The sequence below is a fragment of the Metopolophium dirhodum genome, chromosome 1 (genome assembly GCF_019925205.1).
Source record: "Metopolophium dirhodum isolate CAU chromosome 1, ASM1992520v1, whole genome shotgun sequence".
In the NCBI taxonomy this organism is placed as follows: Eukaryota; Metazoa; Arthropoda; class Insecta; order Hemiptera; family Aphididae; genus Metopolophium; species Metopolophium dirhodum.
Window position 1 is genome coordinate 140,627,386 of NC_083560.1, and position 23,081 is coordinate 140,650,466.

A 23,081-nucleotide genomic window follows, 5' to 3' on the forward strand; every position below is an offset into this window, starting at 1 on the left:
ATACCCGGCTACACTACGCAGGACATATATGCTGTAGTCTATAAAAATGTATAGTCAGCGTCTGATGAACTACAGTATGAATATATTACTTATACACTACATTATATAGGGTGTTTTGTTTATAATTCCAACACTTTCCCTTAAACAATATACCCTTATACATCAATATTTATAACTCCTAACATCTCCCTTAGCTCATTGAACCGCGTTCGTGGAGTTGGTTTTGTCATAATGTCCGCAATCTGCTCCTTGCTGGATATGTACTCCAATGAAAACAATTCCTCATTGAACTTTTCTCTTATATAGGCAGAACCGTATTTTAGCCGACAAATATTTCAGCCGACAGTATTTCATCCGACAAATATTACTGCCGACCGTATTTTAGCCGACAGTATTTTATCAGACAAATATCAGGGGCTATATTTTAGCCGTCATTTCGTACATGCTATTGAGGGCAGACGCGTTACACTCCGCACCGACCACCGCCCCCTTCTGTTCATGTTCTCGCAGAGGGCCGAGAAGCTGATCGACCGTCAGGCCCGACATGTTGCTTTTTTGTCTCAGTATTTTCACGAGATCGAGCATGTCAGCGGTGAGCTCAACGTTATTCCCGACTGGAGTTAGCGGCGTGCGACGACGGGCTCCCCGATCTGGAGCAATGGGCAACGGACCAGGCTAGTGATACCGAGCTACAGAACATCCTCGCCGGCAGGACGGAGTCGTCTCTTGAATTGGACGCACGGCAGACAGCAAACGGGCCGGTCTACTTCGACATAGCTTACAATCGGTCGAGGCTGTTCGTCCCGCTGCGACGTCGACGCGCCGTTTTCAACACCTTACATCGTCAGGCGCACGGCGGCGGCGCGGCCACAACCGCGATAATCGCGCAACGTTTTGTTTGGCCCGAAATGAACCGGGAGATACGGCGGTGGGTCAAAACGTGCGAACAATGCCAAAAAACAAAGGTCCACAGGCACACTTCGACACCACTCGCAACCTTCGCGGCACCAGACCGACGTTTCGGTCACATACACCTGGACCTCGTCGGCCCGCTACCCATGTCGGAGAACGCCAAGTACCTACTCACCTGCGTCGGCCGATTCACTCGTTGGCCCGAGGCCTGGCCCGTTGACAACATGTGTGCGCACACCGTCGCATCTACGCCAAATGGGTCACGCGCATCGGAGTGCCAGACATCATCACCACGGACCAAGGGCGGCAGTTCGAGTCCGATTTGATGCGCGCGCTCCATTCTACCTTCGGGATTTAACACGTCCGCACCTCACCGTATCATGCGCAGGCTAACGGGTTAGTGGAACGTTTACACAGGACACTCAAGGCGGCGCTTACCACGCAAGAATCGCCACAATGGTCCCAACGTCTGCCCATCGTCCTCCTGGCACTTCGCAACACCATCAAGCCAGACTAACCTAACCGGCTCTACACCTGCCGAAATGGTTTACGGGACGGCTCTACGGCTCCCCGGCGAGCTTTTTCACGCCGCGCCCGCGGAGGTAAGGTCTCCGGAATTCGTCGCGGCACTTAAGACATCCATGGCTGAACTTCGGCCGTCGCCGGGATCCAACCACGACCCGACCCGTCGCATCTTTGTACCCACGCAGCTCAACACCGTTAGCCACGTCTTTATCCGCGTCGACGCGCAACGTGCCCCCTTACAGCCACGCTACGAGGGGCCCTACGCTGTACTGGACCGACGGGAGAAAGACTTCAGGCTGCAGTTGGGAAATCGAATTCGTGGGTGTCCATAGATCGGCTCAAACCAGCTTTCGTCCTACGCGACGACCCGGTCATGGATCACTCTTACGCCATGCAGTCCATTGACAGCCACCCGACAACGAAAATTCCTACAGTATTTTCTCCTTCGTTGAGGGGGAGTAATGTGGCGAACCGTCGCTACATGACCTCCTCCCGTCGTCGACGAGACTGTAAAACGGTTGGTCACATTGTTTTCGCGCCCACTCGTCCTGTTTTTTCGTAAACGTCAACCGATACGTAAGCCGTCCGCTCTCCGTACCGACGCCATCTTTTGCCGTTTACGAACACCACCTCTCACACCGCGAAACCCACGTGACCAATCGTTCACCCTGATCATCGATCAACGCATTTGTACTTCCTAAATAACATTGTTTTCTAATAAACGCGCTTTGTACAACAGTCAATCTTTTTCTTTAAATAAGCTTCGCTCGAGAACTGACTTACTCGTGCGAACGTTGGAGGACGCCCGTGATAGCGGTGGAACCTCCACAATAAGGTATATAATATATATGTTAAGCTTGTGTGTGTTGTAAATATTATTATATAAGTTCAGAATGAAAACTGATGAGTACTGTATGGTGTTTGATAGTATATTATAGTTTGTATGTGTATGGTTATATCATATTTATATGTATAAATATACCTATGTATCGTATGCTAACGATGCATTTTATTGATATGTAAGTATAACGCATAGGCATGTATGTATGTATGTATGTATATATATATATGTATGTATTGTATATATATATATATGTATGTATTGTATATATATATATATATGTATGTATTGTATATATATATATATATGATAAAATGACCCACGTTACCGATGTATGGGTGGGGCGGGGTGGTCATGACGTAGGTATAGGTAGGAGGTGGAGCGGGGGGTTGCCAACAATTATTTAAACTTAATCTGTTCGTGGCGTACAGCATAAGTGGTGGGGGCAATGTTTTAACATGGTAATATTGAAATATAATATGATAAAATTCGAAAAACCGCGTCCATCCGATTATCGGATAGATGGCGCCACCGTCGGTGATATACGGGTCGAGCGGACGTCGGCCGATGAGTCCGTCCGCGTGACGGACAGAGCGCGCCACGTAGGTGGCGTCAGCTGCGCGGTGAGCGTCTAATGGGTGGGTGGTTTGATGATGTGTTGGGGTGAGGCCAAAGGGGGTTATCTACCCCGATCAACGTTACCGAGGTACGGGCGGGGTGGGGTATATAATATGCGACTATCTAAGTATCTAAATATGCATGAATTATCCTATGGGTATATGAGTGTATGCGTGTTGTGCTAGAGAAATGTGTGAATGAAACTCATCATCATCTGTAAACGATTAAACGATTGACCATATATACATATATATTATATATATTATAAATATTTCTGTATGTTGTCGGGGAGAGGAATGTGTGAATGCAAGCAAATGTACCTATATTCCGACGTGTATATTTTGAAAATAAATATTTTAACAAGTTTATGTCTGTGCGTGTGTGTGTGTTTGTGATTTATTCTCATGTATAACGTATGCTTTGCGAGATGTTATTCGAATTTGATTATATATAATATTTTTGTATGTATGTGTGTGTTTATGAGCGTTCATATGTAATTGAATGAATAAAGGACTGGGCGGCTTGTTTGTATACTATATGGAATACTGGGATCGTGTGTGTGTGTGTGATGTGATATGAAAGTATGTATCTATGCATGCATGCGTGTATGTATGATCGCGGCGGAACCTCCACAATAAGGTATATAATATATATGTTAAGCTTGTGTGTGTTGTAAATATTATTATATAAGTTCAGAATGAAAACTGATGAGTACTGTATGGTGTGTAATACTATATTATAGTTTGTATGTGTATGGTTATATCATATTTATATGAATAAATATACCTATGCGTTTTATTGATATGTAATTGTTGCGCCGTCAGCACTTACGTTAACAGCAGTTTACTGACGACTCGCGGATGTGTGGGAGCAAGTGATAAAGATCCAAAAATAATGTTTCACAATATAATATATATAATTATTTGATACGTACAAGTACAACACACTAAATACAATAAAGGGACAATGCCGAAGACGTCTCTTCAAACAAATGCCATATAATAATTATAATAAATAACGGACGCACACAGGTGCACAATATACAAATAAATAAGAATACAATAATAATATAATATATATATTAACGATACCGCTGGTCACCGTTTGTGGACATCGGGATCCCACGACGATTGGCGAAATATCTTCGGAATGACGGCCCTGGTGTAAACAGCCGGGCAGGGGTTAGGTCACTGACCTCTCGCAAGATGCGTAACCACGACGCGACGTAGAATGAACGATCGGCGCAGGTATATAATAATAATTATGTTAAAATGATTAACGACCACGGGCACGGCGACCAATACCGGACGGCGGTGCGAAAGATGGCAACACGCGTGCGAAGAACACGACACGTTTTACGGGCGGCACAGAAGGGTACGCACACGAAAAGACTCAACCACGAGGTTTTGTGGTCGGCACACCCGAACAAAACGTGCACAAGTCGGAACGGAACGAACGGTCCGACCGCAGGAAAAAGACAGCGACGGCCGGGCCGCGGACAACCGGTGGTCAGCGAAGCCGATCGCCAAAAGTTCGCGCAAGCGCACTTCGGCGTCGGAACGTCAGCGGGGTGACAACAAGTGTCAAACGGACACACTGTTCGTAATAGGCACGAAAAGGCTCAAGTTCGAACATCCTCCCCCTATGGGAGGCCTGGCCTCACATATCGTGGAGTAACAGTAGTCGACAGCGCAGGAACCGTGGTGCATATCCCAACATTGAATCCGATCTTCGTGACGGCGGTTATCGTTAATACAAAAAAAATTCATCACATATGGTGAACATATAGTTATTATAATAATGAACATAAGACCAGGAGAAATACATATGATATAAAATATAAAACAAAATATTAGGTAACAATATATGTACAATGTACATATATGTATAATAAATAGAAAAAATACAAAGTATAATATAAATAAAAAATAATTAATAATCAAAAAAAAAATGTTTTTTTTTTGTTTTATATATCTACCAATGGGTCATTGAGCATTTGCCCAACACTAAGCGATTGACAACATCTTTGGTAATCGCGCGTAACATAAAAAATTAAACGGGTGAGCTGAAGCAATGTGCTGAAACGTCGGCACGCATGGTACCCACAAGGTCCCTGTACCTAACGCGACAAGAAGAACATTACTTGGTGGGTAACAGCACGAGTTTAACCACTGGTCGTACGACGCTACCTGCTTGCGTTATAACTCGAGCGACACGGACATGACCATCAGTACCTGGAAACAACTCTACTATACGACCGAGTCGCCACCTTAGGGGGGGGCTTTGGTTGTCTACTACCACGACCATATCGTCCACCTTCACATTGGGGACACCCTTGGTCCACTTGGACCTCTCCTGTAGCGTAGTCAGATACTCAGAGGACCAACGGCGCCAAAAAGACTGATGGCACTGATCCCTCAACTTCCACCGATCGGTTAAACTACGGGCGGGCTCTGGACCCGATCTAGGCGGAACGGTAAGAAGCGGTTGACCTATTAAAAAATGACTAGGCGTCAAACACTCGAGATCATGCGGATCCGTCGAGGCGGGCGTGAGCGGACGCGAGTTTAAAACGGCCTCTACGCGCGCTAATATGGTCGTAAACTCTTCGTACGTGAAGATGTGTGTCCCTATGACTCGTATTAAAAGGCGTTTCGTCGATCGCACCGCCGCTTCCCATAAGCCTCCGAAATGGGGGGCGCTAGGCGGATTGAAGTGCCACTCGCAGATAGCACGCGAATTGGCGATAGCGGCCCGGCCCTCCGGGCTGTGGATAAGCGCGCGTAATTTCTTATCAGCCCCGACGAAATTAGTGCCGCAGTCCGAGAACACGTCGCTTGGTAAACCTCGACGGGCAATAAAACGATCGAACGCAGCTAGAAAGGCGTCGGTCGACAGGTCGGTCACCACTTCGAGGTGGACAGCTTTCGTAGTGAAACAAATAAAAACCGCAATATAAATTTTGAAAATGCGGGATCTGCGTAGTCTAGTTTCGCGCATTTGTAGGGGGCCCGCATAATCAACGCCTACACGTTCGAAGGGTCGTCGCTGTTGGACACGAGTGTCGGGCAAGTCTGCCATTAACGGCTGTACGCGTTTAGCATCAAACCGCACACAAACCGAACAGTTTGTAATAATACTATGCAACACCGATCGAAGCGATATGATCCAAAATCGACGTGAAATAAGCGCGGTAAGAACTCGCGGGCCCGCATGACAAGTCACCAGGTGCCAACGATGGCACAATAAATATGCGTAATACGAACGCTTGGCCAACAAAATCGGATGCTTGCAATCATAAGTTAATAATGAATGCCGCAGGCGTCCGCCAACGCGGATGACACCGTCCGGGTCTATAAAGGGTGCTAAACGAGCAAGCGGCTTGGACGAAACATGTTTACCTGTCGACAATTCATGTAACAGCACGGCGAAATGTACGCGCTGTGACTCAGCCTCTAATATACGAGCGGCGTTATCTAGTTCCGACTTTTGCAAATATGCGGGCGCGATGTGGTCCGGTTGTCGACGTACTCGACGAATACCGGCGGCAATAAACCGGCGCATATACGCCACTACTCGTAACATACGGTCGTAACTAGAAAAACGATTAAACCATTCGACTTTAATTTCGTCAACACGGGCGGCGCAGGACACTGGACGAAGTTCGGGCAGGTCACATAACGGTAGCGGCGAACGAGCATCATCCCATTCCGATGGGTCGCCGTACGCTAGTTGTGGGCCGTGCCAATACAATTTGTGCTGCGCTAGAGCAGCCGGCATGATGCCACGCGACGCGCAGTCGGCGGGGTTATTGACCGAGTCAACATGCCGCCATCGACAATCCGGCAGTAAATTGCGAACTTGGTGCACTCGATTCGACACATAAATTTTAAATGCTTCGTGTGGGGCACTTAACCATGATAACACTATCGTGGAATCTGACCACGCATTTATACCGACAATATTAAGTTGCGGGGCCAAAATGTCGCGGACGCGACTTAACCATCGAGCCAATAACAACGCGGCGTTTAATTCTAATCGGGGGATGGTTAATGATTTTATGGGCGCTAATTTAGTTTTTGTACCAATTAAAAATACGGACGCGTTAACATCGACGTCAGCCATGCGCACATACACGACCGCCGCGTAGCCGAGTTGCGAGGCGTCACAAAATCCAATTAAATAGCACGGCGCGCCGCGACTCGAGTTCAAATGACGCGGAACCCGAATATTTAATAACGACGGTAAGTCGGAGACGAACGCGATCCATTCGTCGTGAATATTGTTTGGTAAAGGCTCATCCCAAGTCATGCCAAGTTGCCAGGTACGCTGCATTATAGACTTAGCTAAAAATACCGCGGGAGCGAACACACCTAGCGGGTCGAATATACGCGCTACTAAAGAAAGAATGCCACGTTTAGTGCATACGGGTGCTGAGTCGAGACTTAACGCGCAACAGAAAAAATCCCCCTCGGGATGCCATTGTAAGCCGAGCACCTTGGTACCGTAGCCGTCGACCGATTCGAATGGCATAGGCGCACACACGCGATCTGCGGCTGATACCGCGTCTAAAACGCGTGGCGTATTTGACGCCCACTTTTTCAGTTCTAATCCCGATTTGTTCATAACAGAGATTAAATCGGACTGCAATTTTAATACGTTCGAAATTGTATCTGCCCCGTCGCAAATGTCGTCGACATAGGTTTGACGTGTCAACGCATTACCCACAAACTCGAAATTATCGCAATCATCGGATGCGATAGTTTGTAACACGCGTAGAGCGAGATAAGGCGCGCAATTAACGCCGTACGTGACGGTATTTAGCTCATATTCTACAAGTGCGTCGTGTGGCGACGGTCGCCATAAAATATGTTGGAATTGACGATATTCCGGTAAAATTAATATTTGTCTATACATTTTGCAGATGTCGGTCGTAAAAACGTACTTGGGGACCCGAAATCTAGTCAAAATGTCGACTATGTCCTGTTGTAATTTAGGACCGGTAAACAAACAATTATTCAATGACGGTCCGCGACTACTTTGCGCGGAAGCGTCGAATACAACGCGTATTTTATTTTCGTCGATCGCCGGACGGTACACCGCATGGTGCGGAATAAAATAACGTCCCGGGGACGTTGCGACGGACATATGACCTAGCGAAATGTATTCCGACATGAATTGGACATATAAAGATTTTAATTGAGGGCTTGTAGCCAATTTACGTTCGAGTGCGTCAAAACGGCGCACCGCGAGTTCGCGGGACCCGACAAATGTATCAGCTGACGGCGGAGCACGAAAGGGCAACGGTACCGAAAAACGGCCACACGGCAAACGTATAGATTGTTCACAAAATAATTTTTCACAACGCCCCTCGTCCGTGAACGTCGCGGGCGCAGCCGCTGGCTCCTCAACCTGCCAGAACCGTTCCATTAACCCTTCAATGGAAACAGTCATAGCGACCGGCACCGATTGATACGGGTGAGCCTCTCGGGCGTCCACTGGACCGATTAAGATCCAACCAAAGACCGAACTAAACGCCGTAGGTAAAGCTTTGTCCACCGAAAATTTTCGACCGTCCATTATTGACGCATATACGTCGCCGCCTAATAATATGTCAATAGGTGAAGTGATATCGAATGACGGGTCGGCGAGCGCGAGGTTAGAGTACCTCTCTTTAATGCTCGAGTGTAGCGTTGTTCGAGGCAAGTCACTCGTTATGTCGGGCAACACCCACGCATTTATGGAAAGCACAGGTTCGGACGCAAACCGCGGCTGTACGTTACATTCAACGCGACCTTGGACATTTACTACGGGAACTCCGGATAAACCGCTTATCGGGGCAGTCCAACGGGAACGCTTAAGGCCTAACCGATCGGCACACGCACTCGTAACGGCGCTTATCTGCGACGCGCAATCAATTAATGCGCGCATTGTTTGCCACGACCCGGAACGATCGCGCATATGCACTAGCGCGGTACCTAAAATTATAGACGACGCCTGGTGTGGAGGGGGACGCGGCAAGGACGCGCATAACGACGCCTCGGCAGCCGGTGACTCGTTTCGAACATCGTGATCTCTACTGGACGATATACTATGATGAAGAAGCGAGTGGTGTTTACGCGTGCAGTTCTGACAACTCGATTTAGCATTACATTTGGGAGCCCAGTGCTCGTCACTAAAGCAATTAAAGCATAATTTTTTATCGCGCGTCCATCGAGCGCGCTCGTCGGGACCCCCAATTTTTAAACCGCGCACACGATGTTAGTGCGTGCGTACCCGCACAACATGGGCACGTACTATTTGACTTGGACGTGACTAAAGACGTCAACCGAGGCTTCCCTGCGTAATCTCCCCCCTTTCGGAACTGACCTGTCGACTTTGACGGCGCATTATTAGTACTACTTTTGTGGGATTCGCCCACAACTTCGAGAATGGCCACTCGGGACCGGAGAAAGTCTAATAATTGTCCTATCGACGGGTAATCGACTGTACTATTCGCTTCAAATAATTTGCGGGTAGAAACTGGTAAACGTCGAAACGCTATAGAAAATAAAATAAAAGACCCAGAGTCTGGTATTTTTAGCGCGTCTAATAATGAGATGGATTCACTGAACGTGCCTACAAATGTGTTCAAGTCGTTAAGCGACTCTTGTGTCATGGCCGACGATTGCAGTAGCTTGTCGACGAGTGACGTGGCGACCAAACGCGGTCGATTAAATTTGTCAGATAAGGTGCTCATTACTAACTCGTAATTGTCCGCCGACACCGGTATGCCTCGGACAGCGTCGGCTGCGGCACCTTTTAGACAACCTATTAGATAGTACATCTTATCGATGTTTGATAAATTAGATCGCTTATGGACAAGCGCGGAAAATCTATCGCGAAAATTGGGCCACGATCGGTAATCACCCTCGAACGAGGGTAGAGGTATATCAGGTAAGCGGGAGAGTGACTTAACCGGATCCTCGCGCGATTTCTGGACACTTAATGTCCCCTCTCGGAGATACGACAAGTCGACGGCGTCGGCACCTGTCGGGATTAACCGCTGGGCGATATTTTTAGCCGAGTTAATTAGTTGGCGTACCTCCGCTATCATGTCGGGTGAATAGTCGGCGAGCTTATCGGACGCCGCTAAAAGGTCTAATACGGAATCGTCATCCGTCCGAAATTGAAACCATAGCGCGTCTAAATCAGCCGCGTTTAACGCAAACTCTGAGGCTAGATCAGGCTCTGATTGTACGCGCAACGCCATAGTATGTATAGCTCGAATCTGCGATATAATGGTAGTACGCTTTACTTTAGCACGCGCGAGCAGGCGCGAAGTACGCTCAATGTCTTTCTCGTCTGTCATTACGAGCGAAGTGTAATATAATATAAATATATAAATAGAATATATAATCCAAATACAAATAAAAAATAAAAATAAATTATGTCGCCTATAAGCACCGTAGGAAACACTATGTGGATACCAGCCCACCAAAATCCAGCACACCGCTACCGAACCCCCACAAAGGTCGGAAAACCACGCTCTGCTACCAAAAATGTTGCGCCGTCAGCACTTACGTTAACAGCAGTTTACTGACGACTCGCGGATGTGTGGGAGCAAGTGATAAAGATCCAAAAATAATGTTTCACAATATAATATATATAATTATTTGATACGTACAAGTACAACACACTAAATACAATAAAGGGACAATGCCGAAGACGTCTCTTCAAACAAATGCCATATAATAATTATAATAAATAACGGACGCACACAGGTGCACAATATACAAATAAATAAGAATACAATAATAATATAATATATATATTAACGATACCGCTGGTCACCGTTTGTGGACATCGGGATCCCACGACGATTGGCGAAATATCTTCGGAATGACGGCCCTGGTGTAAACAGCCGGGCAGGGGTTAGGTCACTGACCTCTCGCAAGATGCGTAACCACGACGCGACGTAGAATGAACGATCGGCGCAGGTATATAATAATAATTATGTTAAAATGATTAACGACCACGGGCACGGCGACCAATACCGGACGGCGGTGCGAAAGATGGCAACACGCGTGCGAAGAACACGACACGTTTTACGGGCGGCACAGAAGGGTACGCACACGAAAAGACTCAACCACGAGGTTTTGTGGTCGGCACACCCGAACAAAACGTGCACAAGTCGGAACGGAACGAACGGTCCGACCGCAGGAAAAAGACAGCGACGGCCGGGCCGCGGACAACCGGTGGTCAGCGAAGCCGATCGCCAAAAGTTCGCGCAAGCGCACTTCGGCGTCGGAACGTCAGCGGGGTGACAACAAGTGTCAAACGGACACACTGTTCGTAATAGGCACGAAAAGGCTCAAGTTCGAACAGTAATTAATAAGTATATAATATTTTGGTATAATATTTGTAGATAGGTATGTGTGATGTTGTAGGTACCTTATATTATATTATGAGCATGATGTATGTTCGTATATATGTATGTATGTATGTATGTGTATGTGTGTATGTATGTATGTATGTATATATGTGTATGTGTGTGTGTTGTAAATATTATTATATAAGTTCAGAATGAAAACTGATGAGTACTGTATGATGTTTAACCCCTTCATGCATGAATTTTTATTTTTTTCCGAAAAAAAATGTACTTATGTAAAAATACATCAGGATAATGGGAAAAATGTTTAAAAAAATATTCAAGTTAAACTTCCCCTAAAAAATGACTATAGTTTAATTTGTGCCAAATATGGCACAATGAGCACCAATAGTACATTTGTGCCATATACGGCCACCATGCATTAAATAGTACAATTTTTATTTGTGCCATCTTGGAAACATGCACCCAAAATATGTTTTTGTAATTATTGATAGGTACTCTTGCAACTGTCCAAGTGACCAGTGGCGCAACCAGGGGGGTTTAGGGGTTGTACCCCCCCCCACATTGTTTTCTAGTTGCGACACTGCAAGTGATATTTATGCATTTTCAAATTTATTCAATAAAAATAACTATCTGGAATATTCCATCTGGAATTTCTTTAAAGTAGATGATAAAATTTTGAAGTTTTCATTTTTGAAGCTAAATAAAAGTATAAAAAAAAAATAGTGATATTATATTGTATGCATGTTGTGCCATATGTGGCACACAATAACATTATGTTATGTTTCAATTGAATGCATGTTGTGCCATATATGGCACACAATAAGTTTATGATATATTTCAATAAGTATAGTACTTAGAAATCTAAACTTACTTTTATTAGATTCACAACAAAATGTACTACAAGGTATAGTCGAGCCAACGAGAGAGTACTATTGGGCGGCGACCAAAACTCATCCGTTCTCGCGCATTCCCACCACTAAAACTCCCTAACTGCTGGCCGCCGTCAACGCTGGCCGCCGACACCGATGTCGCCACCATCGCCGACGCTGCTGCCACCACCGTCGCCGCCGCCGACCAGAAAACGGTGACAGTGTTTGTATACAGCGTGAACTATAATAGCATCTCCGATATTTTAAACACAACATTTTTGTTTTTTCGCGCACCCCGGTGTTTTATACGGTTTTATTTAACTTTTTTTACGTTTTTTACTTAACAATTGTTTAATAGTTTTACGTATAACAATAAGTACAATATGGATGTCGCAGCTGTGTCTCCTTCCAAAAAAAATCCATGTGGAAAAGTAAGTGTTTGTATTTTTACTATTTATTTTTTTATTTTTTTTTATACTATTTTTTAAATTCTTAAATTCTTAAATTTTAATTTTTTTTTTAGTTCATCGGCACTGGTCAAAGGAAAATTATTGTCAATTTATATAAGAAAATAGTTAAACACCAGCTTGAAAATCCTGACAGCCCTCGAATGACCTTAAGAGAAATGATCGTCGATATCTCAAAATCTTCGGGTATAGGACAGCGGTCAGTTCAAAACATATTATCGGAGTATAAGAATCAAGGTACAATTACATCGCCGAACAAGAAAAAAATTCAACCTACAATTATCGAAAAAATCGATGAATTCGATAAAAATGCAATAAGACAGAAAATACACAATTTTTGGAGGAACCGCGAAGTACCAACAGTCGATAAAATGTTAATCGCCATTAATGAAGATGAAACACTTCCAAACATTAAGCGGTCGTCATTTCAAAAAGTGTTGAAAGATTTACAATTTCAATACGTAAAAGAACAACGTAATAGTGCACTACTCAAAAGAGAAGATTTAATAACTTGGCGCCGAAGTTATTTGGTCAAAATAAAGCATTATAGAGAGCAAAACAGACCAATTTATTATTTGGACGAAACGTGGGTCAACGCAGGCGAGACACACAGTAGAACGTGGACCGATACCACAATAAATTCATCACGAGATGCATTCCTCAAAGGCCTAACCACAGGACAAAAAGAACCCTCGGGAAAAGGTAAGCGTCTCATCGTGTTACACATCCGGTCGACAGATGGTTTTGTCCCGGGGGTCTTTTGTGTTTCGAATCAAATACCAATTCTACGGACTACCATGACGAGATAAATGGCGATACATTCTATGAATGGTTTGTACGAATTCTACCACTATTAAAAGAAAACGCCGTCATAGTGATGGATAATGCTTCGTATCACTCCGTAAAGAAATGCAAAATACCAACTATGTCTTGGAAAAAAAAGATATTATCGATTGGCTTGAAATGAAAGGTGAAATCGTTAACCATCCAATAGTCAAACATGATTTATTAATAAAAGTTAAAAAATAAAAAACCAATACGACAAGTACGTAATAGACGAGTACGCAAAAGACAATGGCAAAATCGTATTGCGATTACCCCCATACCACTGCGAGCTAAACCCTATCGAGCTCGCGTGGTCTTCTGTAAAAAGCTATGTCCGGACACATAATAATACGTTTAAAATAAAGGATGTACTGGAGTTATTAAAAAAAGGCGTGGAACATGTGACAGCGGAAATGTGGACGAATTTTGTGGGACATGTCGTCAAGGAGGAAGAAAAGTTTTTGAACATTGAACATATAACAGATGAAGTATTTGACGAACTTCCCCAAGCATAAGGACGTCATATCATGACGATAACAAGTGATACGAGTTGTTCGGAATCAGACTTCGATTCGGATTGATTTCTTTGTATTTTATTTTTTATCATTCAAATATTTTTTTTATTATAATTTTTTTTTGTAATTTAATGATTTTGTTATGTGTATAAAAATTATGTAATGCACAATTGGACATTTTTGTTAAAATAAATAAATGCATAATTAAAATATTGATATTACACACACATTATTATTTATTTGTATTGTTGCTGTATTAGGTACATAATAGGTTCGGCACTACGGCAGACGCCAGCTGTTATTTTTTTTGGGGTGGTGTGTTACTTGAGCCGGTGTATACAACCAGTGGTTGGCGGCGGCCGTGGAATTAGTCGACAGCCGCCGTTTAGTGAGTGGGGGTATTTACGGCGGCAACTAGATGGTAGAGTGGGAGAAATTTGGGTACGAAACCGCGGTGCTCGATCATTTGGATGCGCGAAGGAATAGTACTTTCTCGTTGGCTCGACTATAGTATTTTTTTTTTCTGAAATCGGTAGTATCAATTTTTTGTAATGATAACATGAAATGAGTGGTTATCACTCCGCACGGAAATAATTTTTTCAGTTGTTTATTTTTCAAAATTAGTTCGTAATTTTACCGCTAGATAGACGTACCTTACATCAAAATTTTTCGCTTTTTTTGTGCCGAATCTGGCCATCTATGCAGTAACGTTGTAACTTTATTTTCAAAGCTATAAACTACGAACAACTAATTTGTGCCATATATGGCACAACATGCACGAAGGGGTTAATAGTAGGTATATTATAGTTTGTATGTGTATGGTTATATCATATTTATATGTATACATTTACCTATGCGTTTTATTGATATGTAAGTAATAAGTATATAAATTGTATAATAATATGTTTAGGGATTTGTGATAATGATGTGTGTATAATTGTTTAGATATATGTAAGTACCTATGTATATTATATGTAGACTATATTATAATATATTTGAATGTGTGTTTGTTTGAGATGTATGTATGTATGTATGTATGTTTTTCAAATAAGCAATTTCGGTCGTTTTTTTTCTTTAGTCTATTAAATTTTGAACGTTGTTAAATTTATTTCTAAATTGTAATGCGATCCCCTTCGACATAGTAAGGCATTGACTTGTGCAATGGCCGATTGCGATATCATTTTGTAATGAAAAAATATTTACCGTCTGTTCACTGTAATCGCACAGGAAGTCGGTTCTATCGTTATTGCTGAGTAGGAATTTTTGAAATTCGTTTAGTGGGTTCAAACTACTTATTGTTACGATGTTTTCTATAGCTTTTTCGTCATCGTCGTTTACTTCATATTAATTATTAGTTTATTTGAATTTTTTGATTTGTACCAATTTTCTACAAAATGAATATAATTATTTTTTTCAATTTTTTTATCCCTGTTAAATTTAGAGGTGTTGATTTTTAAATTAATGTTATTTGTTTATTTAGGTAGATATTCCGGTTTTTCTCTTACCTTGGGTACTATTCGTTTTTTGAAAAATTGCAATCGTTTGCATAATGTCCTTTTTCATTGCATTTGTAGCATATTATGTTTTCTCTTCCATTAAATTTTTCCGGTGTTGAGTATGACATTTGTTTTGCTGGCCGCCGTCACAGTTACCGCCGCCGTTGTCGGTGCTGCTAACGTCGCCGCCAATACGTATCACGTGACAGTTGTAGTCAGTATACTGTATACAGCGTGAACTAGAGTGTTTACTGTTTTCCGTATTTTACGTATTGCCATAGTATTTACCGAGTTTTTGTTTTTGCGTGTTTAAGTACACTATATTTTTAGTATTTACTATTGTATTAGTAAGACTACAGTCTACAATGGATCCTATTGATATTGCTTCACCTAAGAAAATAAATCCTTGTGGAAAGGTAAGTGTTTATATAAAAATATATAAAATATAATATATATTTTTTTAAAAATATTTTTTCTTACTAATTCTTATTATTTAATTTATTTTTCTGCAGTTTATTGGTACTGGTCAAAAAAAAATTATCATCAATCTGTACAAAGATATGGTTAATCAACAACCTGAAAATCCCGACAGCCCCCGATTGAAGTACAAAGAAATGCTTTTGAAAATTTCAAAAGCAACCGGTATTGGTCAACGTACAGTTCAGACAACTTTGGCCGAATATAAAAATAAAGGTACTGTATCATCGCCCAACAAGAAGAAATATAGACCTACGATTATTGAAAAAGTGGACGATTTTGACAAAAAACGCAATAAGGCAAAAAATCCATAGTTTTTGGCTCAATCGTGAAGTGCCCACAATTGCAAAGATGATGACTGCCATAAATGAAGATGAGACACTACCAAATCTAAAACGTTCATCATTTCAAAAAATATTGAAACAATTGCAGTTTGTGTACGTCAAAAAATGTCGTAATAGCGCGCTTCTCAAAAGAGATGACCTTGTGACTTGGCGGCAAAATTATTTGAGCAACATAAAGCAATATAGAGCTGAAGGCAGACAAATATATTACTTAGACGAGACGTGACGCGGGAGAAACACTTAGTAGAACATGGTTAGACAGTTCAGTCACTTCACGACGGGACGCTTTCAATAGAGGCCTCACAACAGGACAAAGGACCCCTCGGGCAAAGGTAAGCGACTTATCGTTTTACACATTGGATCATCTGACGGATTTGTCCCAGGGGGGCTTTTGTGCTTCGAATCGAAAACAAACTCATCCGACTACCATGATGAAATGAATGGTACTAACATTTTTTGAATGGTTTGTTAAAATTATACCGTTACTTAAAGATAAGGCAGTCATTATAATGGACAATGCATCATATCATTCTGTAAGAAAAGATCCAACTCCAGTGAGGTCGTGGAAAAAAACAGAAAATTATAGACTGGCTGGAAAGTAAAGGCGAGGTCGTTATACAACCAATAGTAAAGGCGGTATTGTTAGAAAAAGTAAAAAAAATCAAATCGGAACTCGAAAAATATGTAATCGACGAGTACGCGAAAGGAAATGACAAAATCGTATTAAGATTGCCTCCATACCACTGCGAGCTTAACCCAATAGAGATCGCGTGGTCATCCGTTAAACATTATGTCCGGTCGCTTAACAATACATTTAAAATAAAAGACGTACAAGAATTGTTAAAACAAGGTGTAGAACACGTAACACCAGAAATGTGGGCCAATTTTGTTAAGCACGTCATAAAGGAAGAAGATAAATTTTGGAAAATCGACTTCATCACAGATGAAATATTGGATGAAGAACCTGAAGGAGAACAACACATCTGAACAATTGGAACATGTGATACCAGTGGTTCTGATTTAGACTCTGAATGACTTATTTGTATAATTAAAATTTTTTTGTTATTATTTTCTATTTTATTTTTTACAAAATACATTTTACCTGTATGTAATGTATGATTATATATTGATGACAGATTTAATAAATAAATGCATATATTATAATATAAGTTGTTATATATCTATAATATATAACCATACATAAAAATACAAACATATACCAGGTGAAACAGTCGTGGGTGTTATTATTTCCATTGTATTTACTTGAGCCGCTGTAGACAAACCACTTGGCGGCGGCCGTGGAATTAGCCACGGTCGCCGCATAGCGAGTGGGGGTATTTCGGGCAGCGAATAGGTGGTAGAGTGGGAGAAATTCGGTTACGAAACCGCGGAGCTCGATCATTTGGATGCGCAAGCGGGTAGCGCTCTCTCAGTGGCCGCAGTATAGTATGGTAACATCAGTTTTAAATAAAGATCGCTATATTCACCCAAATTTTTTACGCCAAATGTATTCCATACATGTTTTGCGTGTATATAATCTTCATCACTAATTTGTTCATCTGTTAACGAGTTATAAAATTCAAGCTTTGATGGTAAAAAAGCATTGTCTAATTTACTCCAACTATCGACATATTCGTAAGGGAAGACTCCTTTCCGTGAAACTAAATCTAATGATTTTATTGATAATATATTTTTAGGGTTTCTCTAAACCTCGACTTATCTTCAGATAAATTGGCTGCAAGTTTACTTAGCGACTCACTCATAAAACGGAATGTATCGACAAATTTAATACTAAATCTAGGTGCGATTTCCTTGCTAAAGGATATATATTTTTCCGATGAATTAGGAATAATATGAATATCTTTATCATCGCAACCTAGTTCCCGAATTATGAAGTGACTATCATAAGATAAATTATGAAAGAATATTGGAACGAACGATGGACTAGTTATTTCGAAATTACATTGAAGACAGAGACATTGCCTATATTTGCCAGTAAAATGACAGTGATCTCGAACTTAAACTTAATTAACTTCGAACATTTTTTCGTTTTCTGACTTCTGATTAATCTTGAAAAATTTTGAATATAACAATAATGTGATGTTTTATCATTATTATACAAAAATAGGTCAAAATGATTATTTCTTTCAGTATTACATACATACAAGGGAAAAATAGTTTTTTTGTCATTCAAACTATAAATGTTTATTGAAATATTGTTTATACGTTCAAATTTAGGTATCTGACTGATTAGTGTTGGAAAATCAATATATTTAAAATTTAAACTACTTTTTAACTCTAACATCTTAAAATATTTCTAAAATATTTACGAAATCGGGTCTACAACATATCGAACCGATAACACAATATTTATTGGATTGATAAAACGTATTGGTCCTTTGTACAACAGTCCAAATTTTTATCGACTTGATAACCTAGTTATCGGATCGATAACCAGTTATTGGTCGTTTGTGCAACCGGGCATGAGCATACAAAATACTACTCGGGGTACTATAAGTACAGATACAAATAATAATAATCAATTATAATATATTTTACTTAATAATATAATATATTAAAATTTAAAAATGTCTGCTTTGAAGGTAAAGACGTAAGTAAGTAATTAAAAAAAAAATTAACAACTACTTATAATATAAATGATAAAATTCTCAAAAAATTTAAAACAATTATACATTGTAAAATATATTTTCATAATAAACTTTGTCAGTATCTGCCATTAAATTATATTATGATCTTATATCTTTTGCTTTTTCTTTAATTATCTTATTGTCAATAAATACTTTATCAAGTTGATTAAATATATTGAATGCTAAATCAGGTTTATTGTCATCGGATATATTTACATCGAAAAATTCTTTTATTCCATGGCAAGTTTTGTATTTTACATAAGGCAAAGTTGATAGGGAAAAATTAATTTGAGCAATCTTACCAAATACACATTAAATTTGTAATTTTTTGACATTCTGTGATAGTTTTTGTAATCATTAACTGTCATTTGGATTATTTCAAATGGCGATTTACGATTAACATTTAATAATGCTCGAATCAATCCAATTGGTGACCATACTTCTATGTGCATTAGTGATTTTTCTATTTGCGAATGGGCATTGTCCACCTTTTGAATGCATGAGTATCCAGCAACAGAGTAGTTCATAGTTATGGAATTTATTTGTTTGTTTTTGTTAAAAAATTATCATAGCTGTTGAAATAATACTATTACGATTTTAAGAGACGCAACTATCAGACCATGTTACCAGTGGCGCCGAAGTACAAAATTAAATGTATGGCAAGAATCTCCAACAACCACCCACCCACCCACGCCAAACACAACACAACCCACTAATAAAATATGAAACCTGTCACAAACAATTTTCTACACACTCTTATTTTTATAAGCTTTTTCTTCTTTTTCCAACTATGTAATAATTAACATAAATATATAATATACAGATTATATTGAATTGCCTTCAACGATATTAGTTTTAGTTACTATAAAATACAAAGATATAAATAAAATTGAACCTTTTATTTTATATTATATTATACAATATATAGTATTAATAATAATTATGTCCTTTCATAACAATATAAGTATTAAACATGTACTAATAAATCAAACATTTAGTTAGAACACTACTTTTAGCTGCAAATAACAAAATTACATTTTCATTATTAATAATTATATCTTGCTCACATGATATTTTCATTAAACTCTCGAGACGATCTTGTGACATAGGTAGGTGTTCTTAACTTTGTTTTTATAAGTTTTAATTTAGAAAACGTTCGCTCTACGCTACAGCTTGTTACAGGTAATGTAACAGCTAATTTTAAAACTAAATATAAATTTGGAAAAATATTAGCTAATTTAGCCAAACAAAATAAATTAAATAATTCCCTCGTGCTTGCTATGTTATGATTACCAATTTGTGCAGAATCTTTATCCATACCATCGTAACCAGTGTTGGGAATAGATAACTAATTTTTTATCTAGATAAAGATAAAGATAAACAATACATATTTTATCTAGATAAAGATAGAGATAAATAAATTTAATTTTTATCTAGATAAAGATAATTAAATAACTATTTTATCTAGATAAAATTAAGATAAATTATATAATATGAAAAAATATAATTAATTTTTCACCATAGATGTTTAACTATACTATTTTCAGTAACCAACACAGCTACTATACAGAATTCAGTGTCCTTTTAATAGAACAGAGATCTGGATGAATTATTAATAAAAAAAAAAGTATTAATATCTGTTGTATATAAAGGTAGAATAATAAATCACAGCTAGTGGCTTACGAGTTATGAGTAAGGTGACCATATATTTTTTTTTAAAAACTGGACGTATGGTCACCTTAGTTATGAGGTACTATCTACTACAATACACAAATGAAGTATTATTTTTTAAAGTAGAAACAACAGTAAAACATTCATTTAAAAGAACATAATTAATAATTATGTTATAAAGAATAAACTTCTAAACATAGTTGCATGTTAAAAATCTTTTTATTTGAAGTAACACAATAACAATTAAAACAAATAGGTAGGTACATAATTAAATGTTATAATACATTTTAACATAGGTTAACATTGTTACATGTTACTATTACTGCAATTTATTTATTAATTTAACATAATTTAACATAATTTAATAAGTTTCCTCTACTTATTTGAAGAAAAAAAATCATTCAGTAGACTTACAACATAAAAGCATTTCAAAAACATCATCACTAAGACGATTACGTCTAGGAGTTAACACCTGTATGGCCTTACTAAACAGTCTTTCAACCGGAGCTGACGATGGTAAGGTTGTGTTATACTTAAGAAATACTTGTTTGACAATTGGAACATCATTAAGTGACATAAGTTCTTTTTTTTTTGAGTTAAGATATGTTAATGCTTCAACACCAGCTGTATTTGAAACACTTGTATCAATTTCAGCTGAATCACTATCTTGCGCAGGCGGATGAAAAGATGTGGTTAAATGTCCAGTTAAATTACTATAGAATTCATCACTAGTATCACTGTCTGCATTATCAGATGCAGACTCAGATATAGAATTTTCATCTTTAAATATATTGCATTCATTTAAAAATAATTCTTTACATAAGCTTATATATCGTACTGGGACCCAACTCATTTTAAACTTCGGATGACTTATTGAGGCAACAATAAAATTCTTGCTTTTTGCATTACTTAAATCATAAATGTAGTTGAATATTTTTTCTAGAGAACTAATTAATGCTGAAGCTAATGGTTTGCAGTATTTTACATTACTTGACTGAATTAACAATTTTCTCAAGACTATTAACGTAGGAGCAACATAACCAAGATAACTATTTTTTTCTCCTTGTAACTTGTCCAACGAATTTGATAATGGTTTCAACAAAAGGCAGTATTCTTCCAAAAATAACCACTCATTAGGTTTGAGTTTATTTAACTTCAATACATCAAATATGATATCCAATTTCTTTTTATGTAATAACACTTTTTGAGTAGCATCATATTTAGAGTTCCATCTAGTAATAACTGGAATTGGAAACTTACAGCTGCAATATTCATAAACTTTATCTGAAGCTACTGAACTTCTACTAACCAGATTCCAAAAAGCTTGTACCTTGTTAAAAGTAGTTTTAGATAATCGATTATAATTTTCATCAGAAATTTTGGAAATATCTGTGGTGGCTATCAAATTTAAAGAATGTGCTATACAAGTCATGTGTTGTGGTAAACAAAAATGATTATAGTTTTTATGTTCATTAGTTTTGTAATAGTTGGTTAACACTGAACCAACATTAATTCTTTCAATATCAGGATAATTGTTTTCATTATCACTTTCAGAGTCGTGATCATAATCGATTGCACACTCAGTATCTGAATCATCAATATTAAAATTTCCAACATCATATTCATTTGACTGTTCTAATACATTTGAAAAAATACGAAAACATTTTCCAAAGTTGGTAGCATTATCTGTTACTATATGTGTGATTTTAGAATTATTTAAATTGTATGTTTCCATTATTTCTGTAATAACTTTAGCAATATTTAAGAAATCATGTGTACCTTTCATTCTCCTACATCCAAGAACATAGGAGTGACGACTTGCATAAGATTCATTATCAATAAAATGACATGTCATACCCATGAAACTTTTATTATTGGCAGTCCAGATGTCGGCAGTGATACAAATATATAAGTGTTTTTTTACTAATTCTGAAAGTGTAATTTTGTATGTTGTATATCTTTCTTTTAAATCACTTGCTAACTGTTTTCTATTTGGTAATAAAGCAGTATCAGTAATTCCAGACAATTCCATGATTAGCTTTTGAAAAGAAGGTTTTTCGCATGTAACCAGAGGCTTCATTTCATCAATGATATAATCAAACACTACTTTATTTATCTGAAACAAATATTAATGCATTTAATAATATAGTATCAATAATTTAAAGACATAGGTAATAGAATATTTATGTTTCATACTACATTTTAATTTGAACACTTCAATAGAAAAAAAGAATACTTTTAAAAAGTATTTGAGTAAGTTTTTTTTTTTTAATTAATTATTTTTGATATGCCTTATGGAAGTTATATTTTAAAAGCAATAATTTGTTTAAAATGAAATAGAAATTGTATATTATGTCTATTGAACATAATAATGTTCATATTTACACTATACAAACAATAGAAAATAATTGATCTATGAATAAACCATAATAATAATTATAAATAGTATAAATTATGAAAGTATTTAAAATACATTAATATTCAATACCAGATAAAATT

General features: G+C 38.8%; 1 protein-coding gene and 1 pseudogene across 1 annotated transcript; one reads left to right on the plus strand and one right to left on the minus strand.

Moving 5' to 3' along the window:
• Nucleotides 1-5,035: 5,035 nt before the first annotated feature.
• Nucleotides 5,036-10,247, minus strand: LOC132932858 (uncharacterized). Its single transcript, XM_060999210.1, has 2 exons — nt 9,266-10,247; nt 5,036-8,499 (listed from the first exon to the last, which is right to left on the minus strand). The coding sequence occupies exons 1-2, from the start codon at nt 10,245-10,247 to the stop codon at nt 5,036-5,038; spliced, it is 4,446 nt and encodes a 1,481-aa protein (XP_060855193.1).
• A 5,560-nt stretch (nt 10,248-15,807) lies between these two features.
• On the plus strand, nt 15,808-16,489 carry LOC132932859 (uncharacterized; annotated as a pseudogene).
• The last annotated feature ends 6,592 nt before the right edge of the window (nt 16,490-23,081 follow it).